The sequence below is a fragment of the Eurytemora carolleeae genome, unplaced genomic scaffold (genome assembly GCF_000591075.1).
Source record: "Eurytemora carolleeae unplaced genomic scaffold, Eaff_2.0 scaffold4, whole genome shotgun sequence".
NCBI classification, from domain to species: Eukaryota; Metazoa; Arthropoda; class Copepoda; order Calanoida; family Temoridae; genus Eurytemora; species Eurytemora carolleeae.
Window position 1 is genome coordinate 384,833 of NW_019396191.1, and position 15,904 is coordinate 400,736.

Here is a 15,904-nt window from a genome sequence, read left to right on the forward strand (position 1 = left end):
GGAAAAAGTTAGACATTTCACCGTATTTGCTTTCTAGATTGTTGATATTTTATTCGCAAAATTAAATTTTAAACAATAAATTTGAATATTTTTCATTTATCAAATTTTACTTTTTTTCTAGAAGCATCAATATTTCTAAATAAATGTTCATGTTTGTTGGTTTATTTCAGTTTTGTTTGTTTGTTTTGTCGGCCATTAGAGGCTCAGTATGAGACCAGTGTAATGTTCCTTTGTCATTTGTAAATTATTCAGATTTTAATTTTCATCCTTTCTATGGTCACAAAATTTAGCAAAAAATGTTCAAATCATATATGACAATCTTATCATTTAATCTTTTGCTTTCTATTTTTTCCTGTAATCATTTCTTCTGTTAGCTTGTGATTGGTATTGGTTATCCATTTTCAATATTTCTCATATCATCCCGTTTTCTGAGTTTTATATAGACCTACATAAACAAACTCTGTATACTTAGTGTAAAGTTTGATTATTTTAGATAAAGAAAATTTAATATACCCTTTTTAAAAACATAGCTACAAGAGTTCCTTGTTTATCTTCCTTGCTACGAACTGAGACGAAAGTGTGTAGTAAATGCCCTACTTCAGTAGGTGTTCTCAAACCCGTATCTATCCAGGTACAACTCAGTTTCACTTTACTATCAATTTCAAAACCCGGACACGTTCTCGTTAACTATCAATACCAAACCATTGGGCACGATCTCGTCAGCTATCAATGTCAACCGGACATTAGCTCGTAAACTATCAATGCCTATTGCCTAACCAATGGGCACAATCTCGTCAGCTATTGATATCAACACAGACACTAGCTTGTAAACTTTAAATTTCAAGCGAGGACCAATTAGTTTTTCACAATAATCAAAGTGGAGTCTCTGTATCAACTCAGTTTATTTAGATTCTAGATTAAGATTAAATTTTAATAGATGTAATTACAAGTTAGGCGCCGTTATATGTATAACGTAGTTAAGCTAATCACAATATTGGTTTGACGGAGTTATAAAGGTTAATCGCAATACATGATTTGCATACTTACCAATGAGCACATTTAGATCTGAGGACAATGTACATTTATCTTTTAGAAAGGAAAACGAAGAAAAACAAATCCGCAAGTTATAGAAGTAAATAATATTTTCGATTGATTTTTTTGTTAGATTATTAACCCTCGCTCGGTTTGGGTACATACTGTTAACCGTTGCTCTTCAAGTTGCCATTTTTCTTAGTTCAGCTTATTTCGCGGATTTTTTTTGTTTGAATTTGCGCATTTTTTAAATAAGTAATGTCGACATTTTTTTCCTGTAAAATTTGTTCATCTTTAACCATCCATAAACCTTCTTTGGGTTTATGTGAGTTGCCACAAAAAATTTGAGCCTAATTGGTCTGGCCATTTTCATGTTTAATTAATGAACACAGACAGACAGATAGACAAACAAACAAAGTATATATTGCACATATATATATTATAAGGGTCTGGAAAGCCTCATAAATAAATACTTGACCATTGATATTAAACCAAAATTCAATTATCAGTCTGACAGAGGTTGTATACCTGCTTTTTAAAAAGAAAAGAACAAGAGAGAAAGAGAGAGAGAGAGACTGAGAGAGGATGAGAATATTCCCCGTCTCAGTTTCAGAGAACCCTTTAAGCAATATGGGTGGAGACTGCAGGGGATTCATAAAGAAAAGGGGCACTCTGCAATTAGAAAAGGAAACTTATGAAAAAGGGCTCTGTTATTAAGAAGGGGGGGGGGGGCTCTGCAATTAAGAAAAAGGGCAATTTGATTAAGAAAAAGGAGGATCTGAGGTTAGAAAAATATGTGTTAGCTCTGGTTTTGAGAAACAATGGTTTCCCCACTGCTAAAGAAAAAATGCATTGCCTAGCCTAATAACATACTCTAGGTTGACAATTAACTTATTACTTAAAGGAAGTGTTCGCAAATTATAAAAAGGGGTATAGGCTGACTGTGAAAAATAATCGCCTTTGATTGCTACTAATCTTACTTCTATCTGTTGCATCTATAAGGAGTAAGTTGTTAAAAACAACTGAAGAATGTAGCGTCATACAAAATTCAGAAAGTTGCAATATACGACTCGTATCGTAAAACAATCAATTTAATTTCAAACAGATCATTCAGCTATCCCAACCGATCAAAAGCCGTAAGCCTATACCCCCTTTCTTTTTCGCGAACACTCCCTCACAACTTATTTTGGGAAGTTCTATTAAGTCAATTTCCCGATTTCCTTCCCTACAAAGAATCCATTTTTTGTCTATGTAGCAATCTTAAAATTATGAGATTACAAGCATGAGATGCAAAAAATGATGTTTTTAGATTGAAATGTAATGTGTTCTCTTAGAAAGATAGAAATAAAAAACTTTTTTGGTCTTGAACTTAAATAATGAAAAAGGGGAGATTCATTTATAAAATACTAGCGAATCCTTTTCTTTAAAAGAACCAAATTTAATACAATAATATTAATTAGTATTTCATTCTCGATTATTGTTATTGTGAAAAAAAAAAACAATATGAAAATAAAACTGTTTGACCGATTATATTTTTTGGACTCTACACTTTTTTTGTCAATACTAAATAGGTTTCCTACCATAGCAGATGTGTAATGGATTTTTCTGACACTATTTTTTGCTTTTTTTTTACCCTCCCTAGCACCCAAACTATGAAAGTTAGCGGTACAATTTTTTCAATGAGCTGCCCTTGAAAAATTGGGCTATAAACTTGCATTTCAACATTATACTTGTACTCTAAAGACTTTTTCTACGGAAAGAGGGGGGAGTTGAACGCCCCCCCCCTGTCCCTGGGCTATACATAGATTCAGACCCCCCAACCTGTATAGGGTAAAACAAAATCAACCCAAAATAGAAATTTGTCTGCAGCTATTTTAAATTTAGTTTTTGTATATGATTCATTTTAAGTTTAATGATATTTGAACCACCCCCCCCCCGCTGGAAGAAAGGTGTTTACACCAAACCTAGTTTAATCTAGTTTTGTGTACTCTAATTTAAATTTACTGGGTAAATTTACATTTCTTGTACATTTAATATATTGTAATGAAACAAAATTCAATCTTACTTGGTTTTCATTTATAAAACTTGTAATTGAGATTATATTATCAACGAATTGCGTAATATATTTAATTGATATTTGTACACAGAAAAAGATTATTGACTAGATTTGATTATGAAAATACGTTTATTTTGTCGCCAAAATAAATTCTCGATTTTAAGATATCTTATAGATACAAAGTAGATATATGATTATTAATTTGAAATTAGTCTACACTGAGCAAAAACTAGGTCTTTTTGATTTATTAAATTGTACAAAAAAATCCGACCATTGTTTATTGTTACTTGGCCCATTATAAGTTCGTTCACATTGAGAAATAAATCTTTTATTTTACATCTTAGATTTAGTTCTCAATATGAATATCCAATATTTGATAAATCCTAATAACCTGATATTTGACTAGATATATGGAATGAAATTGGTATATTTTCTTTTTAATTTGTATCTTATATCGTGAAAATTATATATGATTAAAACAGATAGAAATTAAAGGCAATATGCACTGTGAATTTAAATTTTAATATAATTCCGCAGTTTATGAGAATTATATTAAAAACAAAAACATTGCGGAATAAAATGAATTAAAAGCCTAAAGAGTGTCTGAAAAAACTTTGTGTTGTTCGCTACAGACATGATTTTATTGTTATTTTTTAATGATATTATTTTATTGAAAACTAAATACTTGTTTTTCTTTTGCACCAATCCTTCTACCTCTTTCTAAAATTATTTTTTATTGTAAACTAAAATTTTTTGGAACAAATTATATTTTGCAATATTTAAAAAGTCTCGATTTTAATGCATAGTTTTTTATTTAAAATTCTGACGGCTTGACCATATTACCGCATTATTGGGCTAAAAACCAATCCCAAGTAGAGAAGGGCATTGTTTTTGTAATCAAACAAAATTTTAAAAGCAGAAAAAATTTTTCGTGAACGATGGTGTCGTTTAGAAAAACAAACGAACGATGAACGAAACAAATCGGATCGTTCGAAGAAATTTAAAAACAAACTAACGAAAAAACCAAAACAAACGATTCAAAATCGTTTACTATTGTTTTTTATTTTAAGAATTAGCCAGACCGTTTATGAACCATTTACAAATCGTTTGTTCAAATGAATATACTGAACAAACAATCTCACTGAACGAATGATTTAATTGAACAGAATTGTTCAGTACGAAAAAAAAGATGGCAAATGAAAGATAAGTCTAAAAATGGACTAACTCAAATTTTACTTATACCGACTGAAAAAAAGCTGATCACAATATAGCCGAACGCACCCTCCTCTAACTCTAATAAAAATATATTTCATAAAGATTGTTTTTTATTATTATTTTGATTTAATCTTTGTTTATAATTCAGATGAGAATGATTGAAATCCTAAGATTTTTACTTGAAGGCATCGGTAAGTAAAGTACAGTGATAACCAATGAACCAATGTTATATATTATATCTATATTAATATTTATATATATTATATATGTTAGAATCAAAACATTTTTGCAAAAAGTACTTTTAGAGATATTCTCAACAAAAAAGTCCCAAGGGGTACTCTAAAAAAAATAGCTTATTATAGAGTGAGAACCATACAACTCTGGAATATAATTACGACTTTTAGACGCAAGTTTTGACTCAAAAAGTACTAAATGAACATGTAACATTTAAACTATTGCTCTGTAACCTAATATCAAATATACAAAAGTTTTGCAGTAATGTCGTCTTCCTAGTACTCAGTTTCCTGGTTTTCACTGCATGACATTCATTCCGCTAGCGCTGTGTACAAGTTGTCAGTGATAAATAATAATTTAAATACAACAAAGATCTGTGTTTAAGGTATTTTCTTTTTTTTAGGACTTATTCAAAATATTTATTAAACTTTCCTGTTAATGTGGTCACACCACATGCTGTAGATTTTTGTTTCAGTGATACCTTTGTTAGCGGTGATGGGTGTAGTGGTCAACGTCACTTCCCTATTTGTCCTCAAATCTCATGCACTGGACATGAAGTTAGCATTTAGGTTAGTTAAATTATCATAGAGAGTTTTTGCCACAAACTCAAACTTTCTAATCCCTATATATTTGCAACTTGATAGCGTAAATATTCACAAATCTTTTTGGTTTATGTTTAAAATTAGAGTATTTCTTTAGAATTGTAAAACTTACATATATGCAACAATTGGCCGCTAGATGGCAGTCAAGAAACCTTTCGTGAACATGTTGAATGGCGTGCCGGGACACTGCAGGAATGATTAGGCTATCGGGATAAAGCTTATGAGCAGTCTGTGTTAGCTTGTGGTGGTTGTGGTGGTGTGATATCAAACTTTAAGATTACTTTTTAGTTGTCAGAATTCATAGTTTGGAATATACCAAGTCTGCGACATTGGGATGCAAAAATATGGGAATTAGAAAATCAGAGTTTGTGAAAAGAACTTTGCGTCTGAAATCTTTTTAAATGGCAAGAAAAATAAACTGCAATTTCTATTTTGATGTAATGATTTAAAGGGATAGACTGGCAATGTATGGTAGTTGAACTGAAATTTCTATTTTGATATAATGATTGAAAGGGATAGACTGGCAATGTATGGTAGTTGAACTTCAATTTCTATTTTGATATAATGATTTAAAGGGATAGACTGACAATGTATATGGTAGTTGAACTGCAATTTCTATTTTGATATAATGATTGAAAGGGATAGACTGGCAATGTATGGTAGTTGAACTGCAATGCAGCGTTGTAGACATCATTTAGGATTCATTTGAGACATACGAAAGGTTTCTACAGCGTATAAATACTGAGTATTAGTGCAAAGCCGACGTTCAAAATCATAAATTTGGGTGGGTACATTTTAAGAATTGTTTTTTAATGATTGAATATAAAGTAAAAATTATACAGTAAACTAATTAGTTGTTTAAGAACAGATTGGGGAAAAAATCTCTTATCATCAAAATCAGTAAAATATATTCATTTTAAACTTATTTCTTTCCTACAAAATTTTTAAAATCTCTCTCTGTATTTTTTGCGGTTTTATGAAAAAGTTGAGTGTGCACTGTGCATGATTTTTCATATATGTCTCAAATGAATCCTAAACGAAATGTCTACAATACTGCGTACTGAGTTCAACTACCATATATTGCTGGTCTGTCCCTTTAAGTTTTTTTCATAAAGTATAGAGAAATGAAATCAATCGACATAACATTATTTTCCATTTCCCCTTAAGAAAAAGCACTTTATTATAAGAATAATAGGACTGATGAAGTAAATTTAATAATGAACAGACAGCAATTATCAAAATATATTTTTATTTATCTTTTGTTTGAAGAAATGTAGAAAATATATCCAAGTCAGCAAATGTGTGTGTGCCCTAAATCATAAAAAACAATTCAAATAGTAGTTTAACCTAACCAAGATAGAAGAAATAAAAAAAAATTGAAATAATAGCTTAGTTTGAACCGAAAAGGTTAAGATTTCTCGGCAACCAAGATAAGAGAAAATTCTACATACAGAGAAAGAAAAGAAAAAGAGTATTTTTTAAAAACCATACTAAAATGATAACCAGAGAGCAATGGAACCGGAGGACGACATGATAGCAATACTTAGTGTATTTGATGTTGTTAGAAAGCAAATAGTTTTACTAGACACTTATTAAATCACTAATTCAGTGAAATGGGTCTGTTTACGATGTACAATAGCTATATCTCATGTTCATTGGACTCATAGGACTTTTAAGTTACAACTTCATTTTAAAAGTCGTCTTTCTATTTCAGAGTTTTCTGGGTATCACTGTAAATAGTAGAATGGTTGTTGTCATTTTCTTTCTTACAATTGTGCTGTGTTTCTATTTATCTTGTGGCTTGTAAAATCCACGAAAGGATGGAGGTCAAAATCATGCGACTTGTCTAATTGTGACTACTTCAGTTTTGAGTTAAAGCACAACCATAAAAATTATGCACATACTTTGGTAGACGATTATATCAATACAATGAAGACGACTTTCAATTTAAATATGGATTTATATTAAGCTGTTAAACAGCCTGAATGCACATAAATATAGAAGTCAAGAGATGCTGTCAATGACAATAGCTTCGATTTGATTATTGTAAAAAGCTTGCTTACAATTAAAACTTAAAGGGACAGTAAAGGAAAAATGAAAGGGGGTATAGGCTGAAAGCTAATCACTTTAGCTCTTGATCTCGACCCATGAAAGTTATATCTGATGCTCCTATCTCGAGAAATTGATATAAAACTGTGTCAAATATTTACGAAAATTAATAAATCTAATCTAATCTAATCTAATAATTTATTTTTCCGTTGAAAATATGACAGGTTGTGCATAAAAATTACATATTTATTAGTTTATTAATTATCAACGGAAGGAGAGCAGCCATAGCAGAGCTGTTTTCAGGTTGGTCTCCTGGCAGTTTACCGTGGTATCAATTAGAACTGAATTGATGTGATACGTCGTGGGACTGGGTTTGGAGAAGACGGAGGAACAGGGTCAGATTTGCTCAATTAACATGTTATAAATTTGGTTCTTGATTTGAGACAATAGGCAGAAAACAGAAACAGAGGCGCCAGGAACTATTGCATTCCTAATTTTTTTGCGTTGCAAAAAAAATTAGCAAAAGTTTAAGTTCCACCCAATAACAATACCTTTTCCAAAAGTAGTGGGTTTAAACAGATAATATTCACCAAATAAGCAACCAATCTGAAAACGATGATATCCCAGAGAAAGCTAATTGTAAATTAGGTTTACTTTTATATTTGTTATTTCTATTTTCAATAGATTTAATTCATAATATTATTTTCACGTCCGCATTACTTGACCAGAAATTCCACCAATGGCAGTGCAGTAAAGTGGTCACGTGATACAGGCGGACACACGTGACCAGTATACTGCTCTGCCATTGGTGATAGTTCTGGTCACGTGATTTAAGTTTCAAATTTTCTAGATTTTACATATTTGAATTTTTTGTATAATTTTAACACAGTTTTATATCAATTTCTCGAGACAGGAAAATCAGATAAAACTTTTATGGGTCGCGATCAAGAGCTAAAGTGATTAGCTTTCTGCCTATACCCCCTTTCATTATTCCTTTACTATCCCTTTAAGAAAAAAGTCGTCTTCATTGTATTGATATAATATGATATTTGAAACTTTCTAAACAGTTTTTTTTCTTTTCAGTAGATCTTCAAAAACAAAAGTTATTCCAAAAATTTAAAATTTTAATTAATTTTAATTTAATTGGACTCAAATAAATCATAACTTGCAAACTAATTTATTTATAAAAAAACTGGCAGAAACATTTTATCAAATCAATAAAAACTGAGAAAAAACTTAGACGGCAATCTTTTTACTATTAACCGTTTAACATTGTAATTTAAAAAACTATATTTGATTTCATTTAAATATTTCTGCATTGGAAAATGGAGTATCAAGGTTTAGAGCTAGTTTTATTGGAAACCAATGACAGGCTGTCCAAACTTGAATAGATTTATCAACTTCATAAAATCAAAAAGTACATAACTAACAATACGTTAATGTAAACGTAATGTAATTTACAAGGTGATTCAAAAAGAAGTGTGATTAATAGCGTCTGGTAAAAATTATATTTTTTTATGCAGCTCTTATTATGGCATTTTTTTCAAAATTTAAAAAAAAAATTTGTACTCAAATTGCCCAAAAAATACTCGCGAAACTTTTTTCTCTCAAAATCAAAAGTTCACAAAAGAAAAAATGTGTTTGTATATTATTTTTATTAAATTCTAAAATTTTATAAATGTTAATCAACAGAATCACAATAAATTTGCAAGACTGTAGATAAGAAAATTCGCACTTTTCAGTTCTGATCTAATTTTTAAGGAAAAGTTATTTTTCAATGGCTCCTCAGTTTTCCTCTAAACAGCGTATATAACTTTAGAACATATACTTACAAGAAAGAAACAAGAGATTTTACAGAACATTTCCTTAAAACTAGACCAGAACTAAAAATTGTGAATTTTCTCACTACAATTTTTAAATTTTTTGTGATTCAATCTTTATAAAATTTTAGAATTTTTTAGAAATTTTTGAAGCTTGTTATCAAACTATTTTTATATTTTATTCCTGTGTTTTTAAATTCAAATTACAGAATACATTTGTCTGTATTTAGGAATATATTAATGATGTTAGCTTTATTCGATGGTTGCTTTGTGGTCCTTTGTACTTTTGGATTCAGGTATACAAACTTGATTTTGCATGGAATGGCACATGCTTTTTTATTGTTATTTTTTTGTTTGTTTTACAGGTTTTTTTATTCGTTCTTGCAATATATCTTCTCTCAGGGTTTAATTTGATATCGAATTTTTAGAATAAACAGTTTTTAAATTTAAAAAACCTTAAAATCTTAAAAAACAAAGAAAGCTAATTGACCGAATTGCCCATTTCTGATGTCGTAGACCTTTTACGATTGTATACTATAAAACTGCTAGGTAGAATAGTCCAGGTTTTAAATACTAAAGCTTTGCAACATTATGTTGCAAAGCATAGAGAAAGGAAAGGTAAAGCTTACCTCAGATGTACACAACCGACCACCCTATTAATCAAGGTTATAATGCAAGGTTATTTGAGAGGTGTGCGAATCATTTGTACTGTAGTGTACTTTCTCTGTAAACACAAGACGGATGTAAAAGCCTGACATGGGATCCATCTTTCACATAAAAAATCAATGAAATATTCTGGTCATAGGAAACTATGATGTAAAAGATCAAAATGTTCAAAATTCAATGCTTCTTTCCTCCTTGGATACTAAACGAACACTGATACATCTGTTCTTGTTTACAAATTCCACTCAGAGAGGACTGGTTTCAATATGTACGCAGAGTATACACAACTGCAATTAGATTTCCTTGCATTATAACCTTTCTATTAATTAATTAATAGGGTGGTCGGTTGTGTACATCACGATATGTTTATGTATCTTACACTGTACCTTGTATATAAAGTGATTGTATATTTTGGATGGTTAAATGTAGATAATTGAATATTTGTATGATAGTTATAGACACTTAATATATATTGTAAACACAGGATTTTATACTGCAGTACATTCCAGTTCAGAATTGTTTGTTGATGTTAAGACAAGATATCCATAAAATCCCCCCTAGACATACGACCACTCTGTATAAAAGTTTACAGTGTTAGATACGTAAACAAATTGTGATGTACACAACCGACCCCCTTATTAATTAATTAATAGGGTGGTTGGTTGTGTACATCTGAGGTAAGTTTTACCTCTAAGTTTCCTTTCTCTATGTTGCAAAGATATAAGGATTATAAAACTTGATGTTGAGGCAAGTATTCAGTTTCTTTGCAGACATAAAGTCTGATCGAAATGTAATTTTGGAAACTATTTTTGATCTGCAGGAAACAATTGTGAAGAAATAATAATTTCTTCATTCTTTTAATTTAATTCATGAATCCAAGATATTTCTCTTCATCAACTTGCTTTCCAGAAAAATGCCAATTTTCTAGAGTGTTCCACGAAACATGACAGCACACAGACGACTAGAAGGCGAATTTTATTTTTAAAATAGTTGCGGCATTTCCAAAACATTGTCTACACAGAGAATATTCTCTTTGGTTGTCTATACCCAAAGAGAATTTAATATATATTAGAGGGGATTTTAGAGAATCTCTCGGTATGAATTTTTTCAGTCCCTTTCAGCCTGAAAGGGAGTTCAAAGTGTACAAATCTTGTAAATGTTCACAAATTTTATGTAGTAGAGTACATTAATACAGTATGTTCCCTAGACTTTCCATTTCAATTTCGAATTTGTTAAAGCTGTTAAATAAACTTTATAATGAATTAGGTGAATAAAAAACATCATTTGATTTTTAGTTATAACGAAAAATCATCGTTTGTAAAGTGAAAGGCATAGAATCTATGTGAAATGATCATTGGTCAATTATGAAACCAGTCTATTTCATAATTTGGTTTTCTTTTAATATTAATTTAAGATTTTCTTAAAATGATGTTCCAGGGCCCAAAAGGTTAAATAGCATAAATATGTGAAGTACACCTGCAGTGTGGAAACAGTACAACAAAATGGCCGTTTTAAACTTTTTTCTAGTAAATTCCTCTGTAATATATATTCTATTCTCTTTTTCTATACCTCTTTAAAAAAAATCAAAAGACCAATAATGGCCTTGATTTCACCTTACAAATTTCATCAACCTTGCACTTTCCTGTAAAGTTTTATAATACTAGCTTCGGATCAAGCGCAGCAAAGGTTACAATTATGCCGTTTACCCGCACTTGAACGATTTTACCGAGAAACAAAATTTACGCTATTAAAGTCGACCCAAAAACCAAGCTAAGAACATTCCCGTGGGCCTGCTGGGTTCCCAAATCAAAATTTGAGGCAAATCGGTTCAGGGGTTAATGCGTCATGATCGGACAAACAAACAGACACCCAAAAATAGATTACAACTTTATATACAGGATATAAAGACTTTGTTTTGTCTACAGTATTAAAGAAGAAACTAGTTAAAATTCTGTACGAATGTTTGCGTGTGAGCTTAACTGTTAGCTGACTGTGATCCTAACCTATGCACATCTTTTTAAATATTTCTTTAACGTCAAGAAGTTGTAGGGTTTCGTGTTTGTAAAAATGAATAAATTAAATTATTGAAAACTTAACTCATGGTAGATAAGGAATGTAAATTGCTTTTTTATAAATAATTGAAAAGTACCAAATGTTGGCGTGTAAAACTAATCTAGCGAGGCCCTATAAAGTAAACTCTTTTAGGAGTCAGACACAAAGGTTGCAAAGATTAGGAAAACAATTGAAAAGTAAATTTATTTACAGAAGGAAGTAAGGAGCAGGATTAGTAGTTCTTTTCATGTTCTCCGGAAGTTCGGAACTACTGACATGTGGATTTTATCAAACCTTGTTTGTGGATTTCTCCGCTACATTATTACGGAATGGTTTTGTTTATTCGATATGAGGAACACAATGTTAGGCGTGTTCGGGCACAATATCATAACACAGAAGGCTAAAGAAAAATTACACTTAATATTTTTAGTTTTCCTGTTTTATTTGTTGGTTGGAAGCAAGAGGTTCATCCGTATTTGTTTCCTAATCTACTTCCTTGGATTCAGATTTCTCTAAGGTAATTTTCCCCTTAACCCTAATATTCCGGGGTTTAGTTTTACTTTAGTAAAGGTATTAACACGTATTTGTTTCCTTATCTGCTTCCTTGGATTTAGATTTCTCTATGGTAATTTTTTCCTTAACCCTAATATTCTGGGGTTTAGTTTTACTTTAGTAAAGGTGGGGGGGGATTAACACGTATTTGTTTCCTTATCTGCTTCCTTGGATTCAGATTTCTCTAAGGAAATTTTTTCTTTCTTAACCCTAATATTCCGGGGTTTAGTTTTACTTTAGTAAAGGTGGGGGGGGGATTAACACGTATTTGTTTCCTTATCTGCTTCCGTGGATTCAGATTTCTCTAAGGCTAATTTTATTCTTTCTTAACCCTAATATTCCGGAGTTTAGTTTTACTTCAGTAAAGANGGGGGGGGGGTCTGCTTCCTTGGACTCAGAGATGGGCATCGTTTTTTAAACGAATGACATTTTTTTGTGAAAAAGAGTGTCGTTCAGAAACAAACGAATGATTGGTCGTTCAGAGAAATGAAAAATATCTTTTTCTTACAAACGAACGAAAATAAAACGAAAAGGACAGATTTATAATCTTTCGAACGAACTTGAAAAAACTGGAAACCATGGCCAGCATATTTGTCAAATTTGTGGGGGGCGGGGAGGGATTGGGAAGGTGAAGGGGGGGGGGCTAACACCAAACTGTCTCTAATCTTGGAAGTGCTTAAATTCTGATTAATCTCGTATTATGTAAATTATAGGGTTTCAAAAAATCTGATATTTTTGTACAATTTGTAAAAGATTTATATATAGATATACACCACATTGTTCACTAACACCTATCAAAAACGATGTTTAAGTTTAAGTTTTAATTCCCATGTTTATTGGTACACCCTGTAAATCTCAGTTTAATGTTCTCTGTTTCAGTATACATGGAACCCGTCTGGATCATAAGTTTGAAATTTGTGTTGCAGAACTTAGCTCTAAAATAGATTAGCAACCTTTTAACATGTTCGAGCCTATGTTGTCTGTTTAAAGGAAGTTTTAACACAAAATAAAAGGGGGGTATATATTGGCGGAATCATAATAGATTTTTTTAAACTTTGAATTGAATTCGTTGAAATGATAGCTCTTCATAAATTATTGTATTTATTGTAACAGAGAAATAAAAGCACAATAACGTCTTTTCTGTTACTATTTATTTTGTTGCAATGTTGCTATATGATGAATGTAAAATTCCGGACCATTAAGGACTTTACACGAAAGTAAAACACTTATGCCTTGCGACATGTTAAAGTCGACAAAGTCTGGATTAATGTGACTTATTACGACATCCAGCCTGTAATTTTGTTTTAAAACAGAAACTATGTTATTCTTTAACTTTTATCTGTCTGGATTCAGCATTCTCTTTCTTTTTCTTCCTTTAGTTGATGTAACAAACTTGTATTTACTGCTGAGTGGACACAAGTACAGTCTACTGTCTTTACAATCCACTCCTCAAATTGAAAAGGGATCCATAAAACTGAGAAGTGATCCATAAAACTGAGAAGTGATCCATAAAACTGAGAAGTGATCCATAAAACTGAGAAGTGATCCATAAAACTGAGAAGTGATCTATAAAACTGAGAAGTGATTCATAAAACTGAGAAGTGATCCATAAAATGGAATTGTATCCATAAACTATTGAAATTACTCTTAATAGTCTTTTTATCATCTAGAAGGACTTTAGCAAAGTGACAAATTCCCATAGATAAATAAATAAAAATAGATAGTTTATGTCCGCAAAATCACCAAGAATTGTACAGTCCTCGAACTCATAGTTTTAGGGGTCAAAGTGCACTTCAACGATAAGCGGGTTGGTTTTGTGTTTTAATGGATTTCATAATTATTAAACCACTCAGGAGTGAATTTTATTTTGAGAATATCAAATTATCAATATATCATATTGACGAGAACTGAAGAAGGACATGAGAAGGACTAAACTAACTTAAATTTCTCTTTACAGAACTCATGTACACCACAAGTACTCAATGACATAAGAACAGCCAATGTTCACAACCGACCTAGTTAATCTATATAACAGGAAAATCTTCAAAACATCTCTGTACATTTATATCTTTCAAGATGAAAAATGTCGTCTTATGCGCAATCTATCTTTATCATGCAAATTCCCCAGATTTTTCAGACATTAGATGTTTTCATTGAAAGAAAAAATGTTTAATGTAATTTTCTTATCTAGATGCCATAGCTCCAAAAATTTGGCGTAGAGGTTTAAATAAACAAAAATATATGATTTAATAAAAAATCCTTTTCTTAAACAAAGGAACATGAAATGCAAAAACTGAGAATTTAAAAAATCCGTGAAATTTATTTTCGACTTGTACTGAAAGAAGTGGTTCCATCAAAAAGTTTACAGTTTAGAAAGAAAAAATCACCTTGAGAGATCTAAAATATAAATGTAAGAGTTTCTTGAGTCAGGCCCCTCATATGACCCAAGGGTAGGTTTGTGATAGATAAAATTTTATTTTAGAATTTTGGAAATCCTCCAAAAAAATCTTTTATTTTTCAGTTTTTCATTTAAAATGAACGTTGTTATATAATTATTTGATAACTTATTTAACATATAAAAACCAATCAGATAGCAAAATTCAACCTTCAGATTGCTTTATTGCAAGTTTCATGAATGGGTAATTAACACTTGTTGTGAAGATTTGATTTGATTAAGATTTCCTAGGGGGGGAATATATGGGAACTTACTTATCTCCAACCCTGACTTTAATGTGAACAATAAAAAAGAAAAGGTTAGAGGGTCAAGATGCAATGCTAACATTTGAATATGTTTTAAAGTGGATCAATCTGGACTGTTGTGGCAGTAGGGTTGGAGAGGTATCAATGTGTGGCTGGATTCACTTCTTGCAATGCAAGGTAATGTACTAAAAGCCATCCAAAGATTGCAAAAATCTCTGCAAAGTGAGTTGTTGCGAAAAAATGACAGGCCAGTGCTTTAAGACAAAGAAGTCTTTAAAAAAAGGCCTTTTCGAAATCCCAAATAAAAATTTACATAAGGAATTTGAATTAAATAAAAAAAACGTAATCGTATTTAGTTTGGAATACTGTACCTAATACCTGTTTAGTTTTTACAACAGAGTTCTGGAATACTATACATAATACCTGTTTAGCTTTGTACATCAGAGTTCTGGGATACTGAACATAATACCTGTTTAGCTTTTACAATAGAATTTTGGAATTCTGTACACAATACCTGTTTATTTTTGTACACCAGAGTTCTGGAATACTGTACATAATACCTGTTTAGTTTTGTACAACAGAGCTCTGGAATACTGTACATAATGCCTGTTTAGTTTTGTACAAAAGAGCTCTGGAATACTGTACATAATACCTGTTTAGTTTTGTACAACAGAGCTCTGGAATTCTGTACATAATACCTGTTTAGTTTTGTACAACAGAGTTCTGAAGGTAAATGTGGATGCTAACTATGCTTACTTTCAATCCAGACCTAACCTAACTTGGAATTGCATAATCATGGGAGTTTGCTATTGTGAGAGGGAGGGTCTATAAGAAAGGATGGGACAAAGGGGATATCTTTTTAGCTTTTTAGCTTTTTAGCTTTTTTATCTTAAATAACGAGGCTGTAAATAAAAACATTGTATAGATGT

General features: G+C 31.1%; 1 protein-coding gene across 1 annotated transcript; it reads left to right on the forward strand.

The window, feature by feature from the left end:
* Positions 1-4,455: 4,455 nt before the first annotated feature.
* On the forward strand, positions 4,456-15,653 carry LOC111697741 (uncharacterized). Its single transcript, XM_023467846.1, has 6 exons — positions 4,456-4,494; positions 5,013-5,106; positions 9,239-9,304; positions 12,154-12,240; positions 15,075-15,152; positions 15,544-15,653. Exons 1-6 carry the CDS (start codon positions 4,458-4,460, stop codon positions 15,587-15,589), a joined length of 408 nt encoding a protein of 135 aa, XP_023323614.1. The 5' UTR covers positions 4,456-4,457; the 3' UTR covers positions 15,590-15,653.
* The last annotated feature ends 251 nt before the right edge of the window (positions 15,654-15,904 follow it).

Bases quoted from the DNA above. Each gene is read 5' to 3' on its own strand.
- LOC111697741 (XM_023467846.1), top strand. From the start codon at position 4,458: ATGATTGAAATCCTAAGATTTTTACTTGAAGGCATCG. The intron at 9,305-12,153 runs GTATACAAACTT...TAATATTTTTAG, and splicing joins CTTTGTACTTTTGGATTCAG to TTTTCCTGTTTTATTTGTTG. The intron at 15,153-15,543 runs GTAATGTACTAA...ATACCTGTTTAG, and splicing joins TTCACTTCTTGCAATGCAAG to TTTTGTACAACAGAGCTCTG.